At 41.2% G+C, this 18,048-nt stretch overlaps 2 protein-coding genes across 4 annotated transcripts in view; one reads left to right on the top strand and one right to left on the bottom strand.

Annotated features, from left to right (window-relative positions):
- Positions 1-137: 137 nt before the first annotated feature.
- On the bottom strand, positions 138-9,607 carry LOC102247823 (complement factor H-related protein 3-like). The gene is made up of 7 exons (XM_005884987.2): positions 9,459-9,607; positions 7,851-8,024; positions 6,107-6,301; positions 5,521-5,691; positions 3,934-4,110; positions 3,570-3,752; positions 138-603 (listed from the first exon to the last, which is right to left on the bottom strand). Exons 1-7 carry the CDS (start codon positions 9,514-9,516, stop codon positions 407-409), a joined length of 1,155 nt encoding a protein of 384 aa, XP_005885049.1. The 5' UTR covers positions 9,517-9,607; the 3' UTR covers positions 138-406.
- Positions 9,608-13,032: 3,425 nt separating this feature from the next.
- The window catches only part of LOC102246318 (complement factor H), a 12,634-nt gene continuing 7,618 nt past the window's right edge, over positions 13,033-18,048 (top strand). Inside the window, exons 1-5 of one of the 3 annotated variants that reach the window (XM_014532361.1) lie at positions 13,033-13,187; positions 15,033-15,215; positions 16,217-16,396; positions 17,367-17,549; positions 17,637-17,819. In XM_014532361.1, the coding sequence (XP_014387847.1) occupies positions 13,130-13,187; positions 15,033-15,215; positions 16,217-16,396; positions 17,367-17,549; positions 17,637-17,819 (787 nt within the window). In that variant the 5' untranslated portion in view covers positions 13,033-13,129. The remainder of the gene's footprint in view (positions 13,188-15,032; positions 15,216-16,216; positions 16,397-17,366; positions 17,550-17,636; positions 17,820-18,048) is intronic. The other 2 variants (XM_014532360.1, XM_014532362.1) reach the window with 2 other exon arrangements.

Raw genomic sequence — 18,048 nt, 5'->3', positions numbered from 1 at the left:
GCAGCCATCTTGTGTGTTGGAGTGATGGTCAATTTGCATATTATCTCTTTTTATATATATGATTTCCTACAGTATCTTCTAAGTTTACATATTTTGTTTGACTGGTTGAAGATCCGATTGAATATGCAGAAAGCCACACTGTTATGTCCATTGCTGTTTATTGCTCAATTGCCAAATATTCTAATCTCATGATAGTGAAGAATTATTTTTTTGGTACAAGTATAAGCAATGATATAGTTGTGTTAAAAACTTTGGGAGAAGATTAAGTTGAAAAGGGGGCTAACATATTGCTTTTATGTCCTTTGAAATATAGTGGAAAAGAGCAGGAAATGCCAGAAGCCTGGCAAGCTTTGAGGCAAAGAGCAGTAGGTGGGACTGGCCACATATTTGGGGCCACAAGGCTTCCTCATTCACATATGGGGAACTCCACTGCCCCTTCGAGACACATGGCTTGAAATGACTCCTTTGACGTTGCCGCCTTGCGTCCCGATTTGCACATAAAGTTGATGATATCCCCTGCTTTTGCATAATAGATTTTGTCATTTTTCCCTTTTATCCGTATGTTCTTTTCATTCATGATTATTTCTGATATTACACATGGAACTAAGAGTAGAAGAAATAAATAAAAACAATTAGTAATCTTTCCTTTTATGAACAAATTAACCTTCAACCCAATGACTAGCTTAGAGGATGAAATAAGGAAAGAGCTGTAGAGGGCCCCCTGGGAATGCACATGGATGACCTTTAAATTAATGTCAGCTGAGTCCGAGGTGACTGGCAGGGCCGTCTCCCGGAAAAACAGCCTCCCAAAATGTCGGAGACTGTTATCAGTACTGATATCTTATCTTTATCCATGTGCTGGGAATAAGGAATGAATCGACCTACCCAGGTCTTGATATGCTAAATCCTGTCCTTGTGCCAGGAATGAGGAATGAATAGGACCTGGGTACACCCAAAATTCCTTTGACCTTAAACCTCCCCTTTGGAAGTAAATAAATGCGCTGTGTTGTCTGTGGTGGGTGTGACTGTCCCTCCATCAGAGTGGCAGCCCCCCACCTGGCCCCAGCTTGTCTCTATTTCTGTGTCTGGTCTCGTTTTTTCTTTATTTTCTAATCCCCAGCTCCTCCGCTCAGGAACCTGTCGTTTTCCCGTGCGGGTCGCGGGAAACAGAAACAGCTCACCACAAAGAGCAAATGTACATCATTGTGGGCCAAGTGTATTGCTTTTGCAATGTGACTGTATGCAACATTCATATCCTCCTATGTAATAAAAGCCTAATATGCTAAGTGTCCGGTTGTCTATTTGTCGGTTCAAACAATCAAAGCATAATATGCTAATCATATGCTAAGGCCGCTCAACCGCTCCCTATGATGTACACTGACTACCAGGGGGCAGACACCCCTACCCCCTGGTGGTCAGTGTAGGTTAGCTTGCTGCTGTGGTCTGGCCGATAAGGACTGAGTGAGATGGGCCGGACACATCCTGGAGCCCTCCCTCAGTCCAACCTCCTGCATCCCTCCCCAGCCCCAATCGTGCACCAGTGGGGTCCCTCGGTCTGGCCTGCACCTTCTCGCAATCTAGGACCCCTCAGGGGATGTCAGAGAACCACTTTTGGCCCGATCATGCATGCAAGGCTGAAGGACCCCAATGGTGCATGAATTTGTGCACTGGGCCTCTAGTATATAATAAAAGGGTATTATGCAAATTGACCATAATGGTGGAAGGACTGGGAATGGCACCATTGCAGGAGCTGCCCCCTAGTGGTCAGTGCGATCCCACAGAGGGAGCTCCACTCAGCCACAAGCCGGGGTGATAGCTGTGAGCGCAGCAGTGGTGGCGGGAGCCTCTTCTGCCTCTTTGGCAGTGTTATGGATGTCTGACTGTGGCTTAGGCCCAATCCCTGTGGGCAGTGGGCCTAAGCCATCAGTCGTTCATCCCCCAAAGGCTCCCAGGCTGCCAGAGGGATGTCTGACTGCCAGCTTAGGCCTGATCCCCTGAGAACGGGCCTAAGCCGGCAGGTGTACATGCTCCCGAGAGGGTGCAAGCTGGGCTGAAGGAACCTACCCCCAAGTGCATGAATTTTCCTGCACTGAGCCTCTAGTATTGTAATAAAGTTTCAGACCTTTTTTTCCCCCTATGGGCAAACTGTTCTTACATTGTAGGACTTTATACATGCCCAAAATTTTAATTTGCTTTTAAAAAAATTATATTTATGGAGTGACATTGGTGAATAATATTATACAGGCTTTAAATGTTTAATTCTATGAAACATTACCTGTATATTGCATTGTGTGCCCATCACCCAAAATCAAATCATCTTTCATTGCCATGTATCTGACCCTCTTTAATCCTCTACTGCTGCCCCACCCACTGGGCACTACTGGTACCCACTATAGTGTGGTCTTTGTCTGTGAGATTTTGTTTCTTTTTATTGTTTGTTCATTGGTTGTTTCAGTTTTATATCCCACATATAAGTGAAATCAATGGTTCATATATTTTCTGTCTGACTTATTTCACTTAGCATGATATTCTTAAGGTCCATCTGTGTTGTTGCAAATGGCAGTATTTCAACTCTTCTTATGTCAAAATTTGAAGATATCATGGACTCCTATTTCTCTTCTCTTGATGCAAGTATTTTATATTCTAGTTCAGCCATCACTGTCATTGATAAGCCTTTGGACATAGCTGAAAGTTCTGTTCCAACACATCCCATAACTATTACATGATGAAACATGATGGAATAACACATATGACTCCTCAGATCCAAAAGTTTTGAAATGTTGCCCAATACATTCAGAAGTATACACTATGTGAGTTCCACACACCTGCCAAAATACTTTTTCTGATCTTCCCTTTCTAACTTTACTACTCCAAGCAATATTTACCTCCTTGCTTTAATAGACCATATGTCTGTGTAATTTTTTACACGATGTTGGATGTTGCCTTTGATGATCTTAAATGCTCTCTGCGTATTTCAATTCCAAGACTCAAATACAGTCTTAACTCCTTCACCGAACTGATTTGATGTCCACAGATAATGAAGACTGAAGGACCTATTCAAGGTTGTGGGAGCAGGTCTTGCTTGTGCAGGGAGACATGTGTTAGACTTGTCCATCTACTCAATCATTTCAACTTCAGATTTAGAATTTTTTTTGAAATTTAATATTTTGCTTTCTATATAACCTAGTTTGGAGCTATTTCTAGACTATTCTGACTTGGGTATATTAACTTTGATTTCCGGTCCTGGACTTACTGGGTTTGCTGTGATCTCCCGCAGAAGGGGACACATACACAGGAGAGGATGAGTCAGGGAGGGTCCACAGTGGGATCAGCTAATGTATCAGAATCAGCCTCTCCCAATGTTCCTGTTTAAAGGACCTTTATCATTGTTCACATAGGGATTCTCCAGGCTCACAGCCCTACACACGAGTCTCCGAATGTGAAACATTGAGCAGGAGAGCTGTTGGTGAGCACAGTTCTAGATCTGACTGCATGACTAGTAGACCACACACCGGCTCATCAACATCACCCTCATGGTCTCAGGATCCAGAAGAATCTTGAGAACTTACCTATGCATCTCGGGGGTTTGGACCACTTTCCATAACTACAGGTTACATATTGAGGACCCCGGAGTTCATAGTAGTCCTGGCATTGGTATTCCACTCTTGACCCCGGAAGGTACCCTTCCAATGGGACGGAGGTGATGTCTCCATAGTTAATCGCTGGAGGAGGCCCACACTTGTCTGCAGATTCTGAAAAAGAGCATTTTAAATGTTGAAGAACAAATTGTAGTTTTGTTGGAAACTATTCATGTAAAGCTGCACAAGGATTATTGTCCCTCTTCTGCATTTTAAACCTTGTAACCAGCATGTGCTCCTCATATGTAGACTTTTCAGCTCTTGGAAAAGGAAATGCTGGAATCAAAATACTTACTAAAGCAGGTTGGCAAGTGGAGCCAGCCGCCCTCACCACACACCATGGAGCCTATGGTGCTTCCATCTCTGTTTTCATAGCCATCCAGGCACTGGTAGTCCAACGTGTCATTGAGTCGAAATGGTTTTCCGGTGATTATGGCTGTGGCATTCTCAAAAATGGGCATGTCACAAAGTTCTAAAGCAAAATAAAGGTGACCATTGTGTTTCTAATGCCATATCATGTAGAATCCAACTAAGAAAATCTCATTCTGGCAATACTAAACTTTACCATCAGTGTGTGGATAAGTGTAGTATCATGTGACAACTCTCTGAATCAGTGTGGTTCTGGCCTGGAAGAGTTATATAACATGAAGCCTAGATTTCCTTACACATCCTTTCTCCTACCATTCAATACCTCTAAATATAGGTTAGGAACCTTTGGTCTGACCCATTTTTGACTGTTAGTATGTCACTGGCTGTTACTAAATTACACTACTATCATGATATGATGCTGTCATTTGAAGGACAACACCATTTGAGAATGTAAGAGGTAATGTATGTATTTATGTAGCAGACATACTAACACTAAGAGTGTGAGTCTTAGAGAAAGACTGTAGTCCTTGGATATATGACCCATGTGTTTATATAAAACACCGTCCTTTCCCTAATGATTCCCAGAACTGAAAGTTTATCCACATTGATTTTAAAAATGAACTGCAAAGGGTACTGCTTTTTCACTAAAGGGAGTCTATGAAATGGAGAACAATATTTAAAAATGTAAGAACTGATATCTCTTTGTGTGCTTTTTAAGTCAATTTGCCCACTTTCTATAGCATATAGTTTAGTATTCCCTGAAACAGTCTTATTTTTTTAATATCTATAAATGTTCTTAGTCTGAGTGAATTAATAGTAAGTATTACAACCCATGTACCAGGTGTAGGGAAAGCAGGATAAAGAGACTCCTTTAGGTGCTCAGGCTGTTGTTTCCACGGGGCTCAGTAGATTCCTGAATTCCCAGTTCAAGTCAGTGATCACTGCTTTGATCCACACATGTAAGAAGACTCCAATGAAAGATCAGCTCTATTATATCCTGATGTATAATTCCATGTCCATAACAATTATTCACTTATTTCTAAACGCCCAAAAAACGACTTATAGAATCCTGTGTACTTAACATGTAAAAGCCAGATATGACTGCATATGAGAATCTTCATTTATAACCTCATAGCATGAATACATGCAATCATAGGTGAAATGGTTGACATTGGGCAAGCAGTGTATTTATTTTTAATTTAAATGAAATTTTCAATGTTTCTTCAATGAACACATACAGTATGTGATCTTAATCTGTTTCATTCAACAGTATTTACAATATTCGTGACTGATTGCTCACTGTCACTGACTGCAATAAATTAACGACCTATTTGTTATCAAAAATTTAAAACTTTGCACACACATTTGGAACAGGAAATGAAATAGGCCTTTGTTTTAAAGCCAAGAAGGCTTGGCACATTCACCTTGAGAGTTGACACATTAAACTTTCCACAGCGATACGTCTGGCTTTAGAAAATCGCAAATGGACTGGACATCAGGGAGGTTCACTTACTGATGCAGCTGGGAGGCGAGGACCAGCCATTCTCCGTACATGTCACATTGCTCTGTGGGTTTAGAAGACTGTAGCCCGGATGGCAGTCAATTTTGATAGACTGTCCCTGTAACAATCTTTGTTGTGTAGGTGGATTACGTACATGTTCCAAATCATTGAAAACACACTTTCCTGAGAATTACACAATGATCAGAAAAAACAATAAATGTAGTTATAGTCATGAATTTGAAATCATCTTTACAATCTTTAAACTAGAATGCATAAGCGTCCCAACATGCAGCTTAAGTATAATGAAAGTTGCTAGTAAATGTGTTTGAAAAAGAAAAAAGAAGATTGAAGATGATTTATCTGTAGTTTTCACAATTAAACTATGAGTAAATGATATCAACATCGTTATAAAATCTTTTTTTCAACTCCCATGTTTTCAGTGAGGGACCTTTCATAAAATAAAATACCTATACTGGTCTTTCTGCTCATAGAACTCTTCCCTTGACTGTATTTTTCTCACACAGACTTAGCGGTGCTCATGTTTGCTCTCTGAACTCTGAACTATTGCTACGTGCATAGCACAGAGAGGTTCACTCACTGAGGCAGGGCACTTCCGGAGTCCATCCATTTTTTGTGCAAGTAATGTAATGCCAGAAATATCCAGGAGGAGTCACATAGTTTTCATCACAGGAATAGTAAAACCATTGGTTTATTGGTGCTGGGAAGTATGATCTATACGTTTCTTCGCTGTATAGGAGTCCATGCTTTATTTCTGGAAATTCACAGGGATTTACTAGCAATTAAAACAAACAAAGCACAGTATAAGTGATGTTTTGCCTTAATATAAATGTAATGAGAGATCACTTGTTTCATTGATGAATTATACTCCCATATGCACCTAATTAAACTCATTGCATCAGGCTTTCTAGGACAAGAAAAATTATAATCTTCAGATGATGTGAATAACACTTGTTTTCTGAACATTTCACAAGATATACAAATAAGGAATCATTATAGTGAACACCTTAAAGAAATACAACACTGTAGGTCAATATTATCTGCATAAATCATCACTCTCCTTGTCATTGTTATGCACACTGAGGTCTATTTCACTGTGGAAATAGCCTCCTCTTTAAGGCACCTGACTGTCGACATATGGCCTTGGCCTTGAATGAACCCTGAGCCATTGACCTGCTATGTGTATCATTTCATTTGTCATCCATGGAAGATCCAGCTTAAGCGCGGGCCCCTTTTCCAATGAACTGATACCAAGGAGCAGGCAATGAGATTGTAGAGACAGAAAACACTGGAAAAGGGGCAGCCCCCCAGGAATAAAGTGCCCTGTGGACTGAGGGGCGTGTGTGACAGGTGGGGCTTTAGAAAGTGCACAATGTCTCCCACATTCATCCCCTCATACAAGGGAGCACCGTGCCTCTCCCTTGAGTGAGGCTGGAGTGAGGGGCGCTCTTCTGAAGAGGTCACGTGGCTGAGGGGACCGTGTGTGACCAGGTCATCGATGCTCTGGAGGCGCCACCAGGGCCCTCAGGTCATCGCTCTGGGGAGGGTTCCTGCCCTCAGGACGCCGATGGAGACGCCCAGGGGGACGGCTGCAGGGGCTCCTGCACTCGCCCTGGGCAGCATCCCAGGGAGCAGCAGGGAGGACCCAGAACCAGGCAGCTAAGTGGCTCCCAAATCCTGACCCGCCAACGCTGACACATAGGGGGCTGTTGTCTGAGGCCGTATGTTCGGGGGCGTTTGTTACACAGACATCAATATCTCATGTTCTAGGTGTTGACTGGTAGTGCTCTTACCCAGTGATCTAATTCACATATTAGAATGTTAGTGAGATAAATATATATTCATACATACACATCCACATATTTAACATTGAATAGCAAAAATTAAAAGTTTTTATTAATAAAAATGTGGTTTTGTTCTTAATTAGAATTGGGGATTTTAGAAATCAAAGACTGCCTTGAAGCCCTCTGCTTTACCTTCTCAGTGAGGCAAAGATTTGAACTTATGAGATACCCTTTATTTTTTTAACTTTTAATTTTTTAAATCAATTTCAGAGAGGAAGGGAGAGGGAGAGAGAGAGAGAGAGACAGAAACATCAATGAACAGAGAGAATCATTGATCTGCTGCCTCCTGCATGCCCCACACTAGGGATTGAGCCCCAAACTGGGCATGTACCTTGACCAAGAATTGAGCCTTGACCTCCTAGTTCACAGGTCAATGCTCAACCCCTGAGCCACGCCGGCCAGACAGATCCCCTTTATTTTTAAGTTTAGGAGAAGTAATCGCAGAATTAAGAAGCAGGTGAAGATATGGAGGGAACTTACAGCTACATCTTGGAGGAGGATCCCAGCCTTTGTCAGTACATGTTGCAGTATTTCCCCAGGAGGAAGGGAAGAAGCCACTTGTACAGTAGTACGTGATTTCTTGTCCCAGTCCGTAATTGGTCCTTTTAGGAATATAGTGACTGTTTGCAATTATTGGAGGGTCACATGCTATTTCTGAAAAGTAAAAAAACAAGTGTGTTAAGCAGAAATCACATGAAAATCATCAAGGACATGAGAATAAAGTGAATGTCATGTTTTTTTGTTCTTTCCAGAGAGCAAAAGGGCATTCAAAGAGCATCGTGTGTGTGTGTGTGTGTGTGTGTGTGTGTGTGTGTGTGTATAACAATTATATAGAAACTAGTAGAAAATATATGTGACCTTCTTGACACAAGTGTTAAATAAAATATGTCTCCAGAGTTTAATGTTAATTGACACTAACCTCAAATGAACCTGAAAAATGTTCATTTTTTTTTGCCAGACCGGTGTGGCTTGGGGGTTGAGTATTGACCTATGAACCAAAAAAATCATGGTTCAATTCCTGGTCAGAGCACATGCCTAGATTGGGGGCTAGATCCCCAGGAGAGGGTGTGAAGGAGGGAGCCGATTAAGGATTCTTTCTCATCATTGATGTTTCTGCTCTCTCTCCCTTTCCTTCCACTCTAAAGTCAGTAAACTATATTTTAAAAATAAAAATAAAAAATGCATTTATTTTCTCTCACATTTTAATCTGCTATATCTATCATATTTTCATGTTACCATTGCAGTCCAGTCTACATATGATAGTTTTCAGTTCATAGTATAGCTACACTTAACACCAATGCTTGAAGTCCAAAGCTATGAGACACATATAAAAACACATGTATCCCTAAGAGACCAACCAAATACTATTGGGTGAATTTTGTTAAATTAATTAGGAATAGAAGAACTTCTGGTGGTTGCTTTCAAGCAGTGGGCATACATCCCTTGACAAATTGTAATTCCCTACTCTCATCATCTGCATGAAAGTAAACGGTGCTGTTAAAACATTGCCAGAGCAGGTGCCTCTATCCAAAAGAGTAACAGCTGAGACAGTACAAAGTGTGAGGCCACATTGTTCCTACTGTTAGAAGCCATCATTAAGATTTGGAATAATAATCCCACATTGGCACTCCCTGTTGTGATTCAGTAGAAACATCCAGTTTGCACAGAGGACGGATGAATTGGGTCAAAGGTGGCTTTTATTTAGCCGGTCTCGGTGCTTTTCATCATTCCTGCAAATGACTTGTTGTCAAAGATTGTCCCTAATGAATGCAGAGACCAAAGTTTTGGTAAATTACCCTCAAATACCCATACCTGGTGGGCTTGACTCCTGGTCAAGAGCACATATCTCGGTGGCAGTTTCCATCCCAGGCCCTGGTTGGGGCTTGGGCGAGAGGCACCCAGTCTCTCTCACACTGATGTCTCTCTGCCTCTCCCTCTACTCTTTTTTCTCTCTTTCTGCCTCTCCCCTCTTTTCCCTTCTCTTTCTAAAGATCAATGGAGAGAGGATTAAAAAAAAATGAAAGACAAATGATAAAGGTCCAGTCCTACTTAGGAAGGAGCTAAATATTCCCATCAATTTCAACTCACCTTGTCCACGAGCCCAGGAGACCCACAGGGTGAGGATGACCTTGACTAGTAACAGCATGGTGGGCTCCCCGGGTGTGTTAGCACAGAGAGTCCAGTGCTGCTGTTTGGGGTTTAAATCTGCTTCATGAGCCCTTACCAAGTGTGAGGGAGACCCCAGATATACGTGAAATACCAGGATGCTAGTTGATGAGGTCACTTGGTAGATATCAAATTTCAAAGAGTTCTGGAACATCTGTAAATTTTCGTGAATGATTTCACAATCATTTCTTGACTTCATTCCCGGACATGTAGAAATTTCCTTAGAAAAGTAATAAACTGGATCCAAAAGTGTTATAAAACATTTATCTTTAAGTGAAACACTTCTTGAGAATCGGTGAGGTTCTTTCTCAACCAGGAGATTCACTTGGGAATAGCTCTGACTGCATGTCCCTGTGACTTTCTCTCATCGGACTGCAGTCCTTAGGGGTCTATGGACACCAGCCAGTGTGTTCACACAGTGTATGTTCCTGTCTGTAGGACGGCACTGATTTTTTTTGTAAACTCACAACAGACCACACCCCCAAGACCAAGAATTTCAGCACATTCTTCGAATTCAATATTTTTCACATGTTTTATTTCCCTTTAGAGAGAGAAGGAGGCAGAGGGAGAGATAGAAACATCTACAAGGAGAAACATCTACCTGCTGCCTCCTGTACCCCCTCTACTTGGGAATGAGCCCATAACCCTGGCATGTGCCCTCACCTGGAATGAACCTGTGACCTTTGGTGCATGGCACAACGTCCAACCAACAGAGCCACACTGGCCAGTCTAGGCCTTCTCTTTGAGGGTACAACATATTCAGAGGCATGCCATGGAGAAAATGAGAAGCATAAAGACTAACCTAATCTGAGAACTAGTTTGGCCAAAACCTTCTGCTCAAATACAAATTGGAGACTAATTATCAAGCAGAGCTTCCATTGGACAGGACTTGGATTTGTTTTCATGTGCTTTCACAATGGGTTATGAGAAAACAGAAATTCAGTTCCCATATTGACTTAGGATCAGGGAAATTGTTCATTGACCAGATTAGTTAAGATTTGTAGCTTTAAAATAACTGATTATTTTTGTCAAATAGAAGAGCAAAGCTTCGACTCTGTCAAACAGTTCAAACCCTACAGGTGGAAACAATGAGAACTGCCTTTCTTCCTCACAACAAGTCTTCTTCAGTCCAAGATTCACCTCTGACTCCAGTTAGAGAATGTAGGAAGGGGAGGAGGAGAGATGGAGGGAGGGAGAGGGAGGGAGAGAAAACATCGATGTGAGAGAGACACATCAATTGCTTGCATCCTGCACATCCTCCAATTGGGACAGTGATCAAACCTGCAACTCAGGTGCATGCCCTTGACCAGGAGTCTAACCCCAGCCCCTTTGGTCCTCAAGCCAAGGCTGTGACCACTTGACCACACCAGAAAGGACCATATTAACACCTAACTTTTTATTGTATGATTTCCCACAGTATATTCTAAGCTCCCATGTTTTGTTTGACTGGTTAAACATCCAATTCAATATGCAGAGAGCCATGCTGTTACGCCCATTGCTGTTTATTGCTCTATTGCCAAGTATTCTAATCTCATGATAGTGAAGAATTATTGTCTTGGTACCAGTGTAAGTGATGATATGGTTGCGTTAACAACTTTGGGAGAAGATTAAGTTGAAAAGGAGGCTAACATATTGCCTTTATGTCCTTTGAAATATAGTGGAAAGAGCAGGAAATGCCAGAAGCCTGGCAAGCTTTGAGCAAAGAGCAGTAGGTGGGACTGGCCACATATTTGGGGCCACAGGGCTTCCTCATTCACATCTTTGCCTTTTAACTGTATGTTCTTTTCATTCATGATTTTTCCCATATTAAACATGGATGTGAAAGTAGAAGAAATAAATAAAATTAAGTAATAATCTTTCTTTTTTATAAACAAATAAAGTTTCAACCCAATGACTAGCTTAGAAGACAAAATAATGGAAACAGCTAATGTATTTGTACATCACCTGTGTGGGTGTCCCACATCCCAGAGACAGAGAGCCCAGGCCCTGGGGTCACACTGCCGGGTCCACACTCACCGTCCACCTGGTGAGCGCTGTGACCTTGGACAGGTGTGCCTGACCTTCCATCCCCTCAGCTTCCTGGTGTGTGAGGAGGAGCAGCTGCCCGCTGAGGAGCTGTGAGGGCCCACAGACCGGGGCTGAGAACAGGACTCGGCCCACATTGATGATGTACATTAGCTCTTTCTATAACTTCATCCTCTAAGCTAGTCATTGGGTTGAAGGTTTATTTGTTTATAAAAGGAAAGGTTACTAATTGTTTTTATTCATTTTTTTCTACTTTCAGATCCGATCCATGTGTAATATCAGAAGAAATCATGAATTAAAAGAACATATAGTTAAAAGGGAATGATGACAAAACCTATGCAAAAGCAGGGATATCATTGAATTTATGTGCAAATCGGGACGCAAGGCGGTGACGTCAGAGGAGTCATTTCAAGCTGTGTGTTCGGAAGGGGCAGTGAAGTTCCCCAGATGTGAATGAGGAAGCCCTGTGGCCCCAAATATGTGGCCAGTCCCACCTACTGCTCTTCTTGCCTGAAAGCTTGCCAGGCTTCTGGCATTTCCTGCTCTTCTCCACTATATTTCAACAGACATAAAAGCAATATGTTAGCCTCTTTTTAAACTTAATCTTCTCCCAAAATTGTTAGCGCAACTATATCATTGCTTACACTTGTACCAAGCAATGATTCTTCACCGTCGTGGGATTAGACTACTTGCCAATAGAGCAATAAACAGCAATGGACATAACAGTGTGACTTTCTGCCTATTGAATCGAATGTTTAACCGGTCAAACAAAACACATGAGCTTCGAATATACTGTGGAAATTACATAATCAAAAATTATATGTTAAAATTGTCCTTCTGGTTCAGTGGTCAGAGTGTTGGTCCAAGGACCAGAGGGTCTGCGGTTCAAGTCCTGGACAAGGGCATGTATCTGGGTTGCAGGTTTCATCCCTGTGCCAGTCGGAGAGGGCACAGGACACAAGCAATTGATGTGTCTCTCTCACATCGATGCTTCTCTCTCTCTCTCTCTCCCGTCTTCTTCTTAAATCATGAAAGAGCCATACCGGGCAGTCTCAACTGGCCATTTTTTAATATTTATATTAGTCTTTAGGGAAACAGCTCATAATTGGTTTTTCTCTTTGTTCAATTCTACTTCATCTTCTTTCTTATTGGCTTGTCATTGTGATTTACCATCAATAATGACTACTGATGGATTTATTTATGCCATTTGCCAATTCTAATTTGTGCCACTTTTGCTAGTATTCTTTAGAATCCTCTTCATCCTTTTACATTAGTCTATGCTTTTAGCATTTAATTTCATACCATTTGTTAGTTATTAGGTATCTATTTTTTCTAGTTGATCTAGGGCTTATAATATCCATTTTGGGCAATCAAATGGTAGTTGATTATTAATGAAAACTGAGGGGTTTTGCAAAGCTTTTTGCACTTTGATATTTACTAAGTGACCTGTGTAAACTAGCTTCCCTTTATTTCACTTAAATTCAGAGCCACTCTAGGTAACTACAGCGGATTTAAACCCCAAACAGCAGCGCTGGACTCTCTGTGCTAACACACCCGGGGAGCCCACCATGCAGTTCCTAGTCACCGTCATCCTCACCCTGTGGGTCTCCTGGGCTCGTGGACAAGGTGAGTTGAAACTGACGGGAATATTTGGCTCCTTCTTAAGTAGGACTTTGCCCATTTTCATTTGTTTTTACTTTTTAAAAAATCTTCACCTGAGGATATTTTTTCCATTGAACTTTAGAGAGAGAATGAATATGAGGGAGAAGAGGAAGAGAGAGACACACACACACATTGATGTGAGAGACACATAGACTGGTTGCCTCTCGAACAAGCTCGGACCAGGGCCCGGGATGGAAACTGCCACCAAGATATGTGCCCTTGACCAGCAGTCGAACTCACCGGCTATGGGTATTAGAAGGTAATTTACCAAAACTTTGGTCTCTGCATTCATTAGGGACAATCTCTCACAATAAGTCATTTGCAGGAATGATGGAAAGTACAGGGACTGGCTAAATAAAAGTCACCTTTGGCCCAATTCATCCGTCCCTGTGCAAACTGGATGTTTCTACTGATTCACAGCAGGGAGTGTCAATATGGGATTATTATTCTTATCCCAAATCTTAATGATGGCTTCTAACAGTAGGAACAATGTGGCCTCACACTTTGTACAGTCTCAGCTGTTACTCTTTTGGATAGAGGCACCTGCCCTGGCAATGTTTTAACAGCACCGTTTTCTTTAATGGAGATGATGAGAGTAGGGAATTACAATTTTTTTAGGGATGTATGCCCACTGCTTGAAAGCAACCACCAGAAGTTCTTCTGTTCCTAACTAATTTAACAAGATTCTCCCAATAGTATTTAGTTGGTCTCTTAGGGAAACTTGTGTTTTTATACGTGTCTCATAGTTTTTGACTTCAAGCATTGGTGTTAAGTGTAGCTATACTATGAAGTGAAAACTAAGATATGTAGACTGGACTGCACTGGGAATATGAAAATATAATAGATATAGCAGATTAAAGTGAGAGAAAAACATATATTAAAGTATATATTTATTGATTTCAGAGAGGAAGGGAGAGGGAGAGTTAGAAAGATCAATGATGAGGCCCCTTTGGGAACAGCGCCTTCGTTTCTCCTGTTCAGTAGGACTGACACATGTGCTTGGGTTTTCCCTTCCTGGGCTGTGCTCTGGGAAGTTCCCACCTCCCAGCAAAGCCCTGTGAGAATGGAGATCCCATCAGTTGACCTATGTCTTGGGAACCATAGTTAGGCACTGGCTGTGTCCATATACCTCACAAGGTCATGTTCATAGATTTGGCTCCGTTTCCTCATTGTGTCTGTGTGGCTGGCACTCTCTTCATTGTTCTTTCCGTGTGTTTATCCATTTTAGTGCATATTTTCAATGAAGCACCGTTTGACTCTGTTCTTTTCTCTAGTGTTTGGTTTCTAGTTGATTCCTGCTCAGATGTTATTGCATATGTTTAACGTGGACAGCTTTATATTTTGATATAAGCACACGTGGTGACATGACCACCAGATGAAGCTGCGTAGCGCATCCATCACCTCACATAGGTGCCATTGCTTCCCATGGGGTGAGAACACTTAAGCTCCACCCTCTTAGCAATATTGACACCCAATCAGGCACAGGAAAGGGGCCTGTTGCTAGGAGAGCTCCGGCGGGCTGGGGGCTTCCAGATTCATGAGGCAAACCGATTTTTAATAATTTCTTACAAGGCATCCTCAGTGTTTTAAATCTGGCTTAGTTCCCCCAAATGTTTTTAACATCTAGATTTAATATTTTTGAAAACTCATAACTTAACTTCTCCGACACAATGCTTTGAATGATTAGGAATTTTCCAGGTTTTCATTGACAAATGGCCCTTATTTCTCATGTTGTAATGTTGTGCGAGTCCTTAGGAAACTGTTTCCTGACCATATGCTTACCTTTTCCTTACGCTCTCTTCCTTTTAGAAACGTGTTTGAAGTCAAAGGTAAAAATTGAGAATGGATTTATTGCTGAGCCTGAATTTATATATCTCTTAAATCAAAAAGTAAAATATAAGTGCAAACAAGGTTATGTCACAGAAGATGGTCACACATCCGGGTCTATTACATGTCTCCAGAATGGATGGTCAGCTCAACCCAGATGCATTAGTAAGTCATTCATGACCGTGGTGTCTGTTATTTTAATGGCTGTTGAACAAATCTTTAACTGATTTCTTTTTCTTGAGGGACAGAAGCTGAAGTGGCTCTATTGGAAGTGGCTCTAGTTTAGTCTTTTACAATGAATTACTGTAGGGTAGACATGAGCCCATCTTTCCGTTCAAGGTTTATCCCCCATAAACCATCCTGCGATTTGCAAACTGCCTACGGGCCTGTGTGGATTCCGCTGTAAGCTCATCTCTTTGAGCTGAAGTCCTGCCCTGTTTACCTGTTTGCAGGTGATCAGACTTTCCTCTCAGAGGAAAGATTGAGGGCTTGTGTCATAGAGGAAGGCATCTCTACACAGAAAGGTTGAAAACCATTCGCAACCGTGCAACAGGGAGAGCAAGGAACTTGATCTCTTAAAAAATGTTCAAAGACCATGAAACCTGGGGTCTGGATCACCAAACGGAGGAAACGATAAGATGGCGTTGGAAGTGTAGGCGTGAACGAGTTGGGATTTTATTCTTCATAGCAATTGATTTGAGTTATTAACTAAGCAACTTCTAATGTTCCTCTACTGAAATATATAAGAAATGCTTCTCTAAAAGGTCTGGTTCCCCAACTATATTAAATTAAAATAACCAATTTTTATTTAAGCATGCAATTTAAAATTGTAGCATTAGTTGTTGTTCAATGTGAGAGAATAGTATTATTTTGATAATACCAAAAATGTAGCATTTAATTTTATAAATGTCATTGATAAAATCAGATTTACTATAAGCTAGTTTATATTACAAATAAGTGTTCAGGACACATCTATTGCTTCATAAGGTCCCAACTGAATGTGAGGGATGTTTCAGACATAACAGATAATGCACTTCCAGGGAGAGTATTTATTTGATGCCTCTCCGTATATGCAGCACCCAGCCACTTATTTTTGCATGACATATAAAGTTTACTTGGCACTGGTTAATCATCTGTTCTGATTGAATTATATACCCTTTTTATAGAAAGAGAATGCATCGTTCCCGATATAGAGCAGAACTTAATTGCTCATCCCCGGAAAGAGAAATATGTCATTGGAGACGTGTTGAAATTCTCCTGCAGAAATAGATTCCTCACTCTCATCGGAGCAGACTCTCTTCAGTGCTACCACTTTGGATGGTCCCCTAGCCCTCCGACATGTAAAGGTGATTAATTCTCTGCCACCTGCTCAAACAAGAATAAGAATGTTGGATATCAACTGCCCTTTTCCTCTTAATTTTCTGTTGGCTCCTGGTGTGTCTATAACTCAGTGCATTAAGCCAGGAATGTGTGCTGGATAGTAAGATACCTCCCACTTTCTTATTTAAGGAAGTAATCTTTAATTGCTTTTTGGACCATATACTGAAAATCTCCATAGATGGACATATTGTGTGATGCTGGAGTGACCTCTTTAGTCATAATTTTTGCGTAACTTCCACCACTGATATTGGACATTTCTATCAGCATGGGTCTCACCTCAAGTTTCCCTGAGAATTTCTAGACAATTTCAAGCATCACAGAGTTAATTCAATGCCATATACAATATAATATATAGTTAAAATTTGTTGATGAAATGCTTGCCTGCAATGATTTTTCCCCCCAAAAAAGTTTTGATGAAATGTTTCTGTGGAATGTGAATAGTTTCACAATGATATTTGGTCATTGATTTGCATATAGGTTTAGATCTTCTAGAGCAGGGGTGGGACCCTTTTCTCTGCCAAGCGCCATTTGGATATTATGACATCGTTCTCAGATCATATAAAATTATCAACTTAAAAATTATCCTACTGCAATTGGTCAAACATTTAATTAACTCACCCCTAATGCCTTGGCAGGGCCAGTCCAAATGATTTCCAAGGCCTTTCATGGCCCTCGGGCCAGACGTTCCCCACCCCGATCTAGAATATTGAACGTTTCCTGGGCTTACATATATGTCCAATGTGCTAGTTCTGTATCATAACAGAGCTGGGAGACATGAATCTGGTGTAAACACCATTCTTTATCCTTCCTCAAAAGAACGCTATAATAAGTTAGATAATAAGTAATAGATTAAAGAAAAAAATCACTTCATTTTACTGGATTTTCAGTTGTACAAGAGACACTTTAACCTTTAGTTATATAGTATTTCTACTGTAGAGGAAGTGCAGTCCTGTGATCAACCTCCTCGACTCCGCAATGGGAAAGTTGCGGACACACCTAAAGGGGAATATGAACACGGTGAGGTGGTGGAGTATGTGTGCAACCCCAGGTTCCTGATGAAGGGTGCGAGGAAAATTCAGTGCGTTGATGGAGAGTGGACACCCTTGCCCGTGTGTGTTGGTAATGTATCCAAAATTTCAGTAGTGTTTCTATTCATATCAAGACTCACTTACATTTTAAAGTTGAATGTTTGTGGGATTTTCACAGAGGAGGACAGTACATGTGGAGACGTACCTGACCTGGACCACGGCGAGGTCGTGTCCCCAGCACGGCCCTCCTATCACCATGGAGAGTCAGTAGAGTTCACTTGCGGAGAAGGCTTTACAATGATTGGTCACAGCTCAGTTACATGCATTAGGGGAATGTGGACCCAACCACCTCAGTGCATTGGTGAGAAGAGACTTCTATAATTGACCCTTAATAACATTGTGATTTTTTATTGTGAAACTCTACATGCAACCATATTTTTGAAAATGTCAGCTTGGAAATTATAATGAATCAAACATTCATGGTTTATAGTTCAATAGGATCTACAGAGGAAAAATAGAAACCAACAATAGAATTTTATGTGTCTGTCCCTCATATAAACATCATTTAAACCTGTGAAGCTAAATTTTAC

The sequence above is a fragment of the Myotis brandtii genome, unplaced genomic scaffold, assembly GCF_000412655.1.
Source record: "Myotis brandtii unplaced genomic scaffold, ASM41265v1 scaffold888, whole genome shotgun sequence".
Classification (NCBI taxonomy): Eukaryota; Metazoa; Chordata; class Mammalia; order Chiroptera; family Vespertilionidae; genus Myotis; species Myotis brandtii.
Note: the sequence above shows the minus strand (reverse complement) of the source record. Positions and strands in the feature narration are given on the sequence as shown.

Bases quoted from the DNA above. Each gene is read 5' to 3' on its own strand.
- LOC102247823 (XM_005884987.2), bottom strand. From the start codon at position 9,516: ATGCTGTTACTAGTCAAGGTCATCCTCACCCTGTGGGTCTCCTGGGCT. The intron at 8,025-9,458 runs GTGAGTTGAAAT...TTTACTTTTCAG, and splicing joins CTCCTGGGCTCGTGGACAAG to AAATAGCATGTGACCCTCCA. The intron at 6,302-7,850 runs GTAAGTTCCCTC...TTTAATTGCTAG, and splicing joins TCCTCCTCCAAGATGTAGCT to TAAATCCCTGTGAATTTCCA.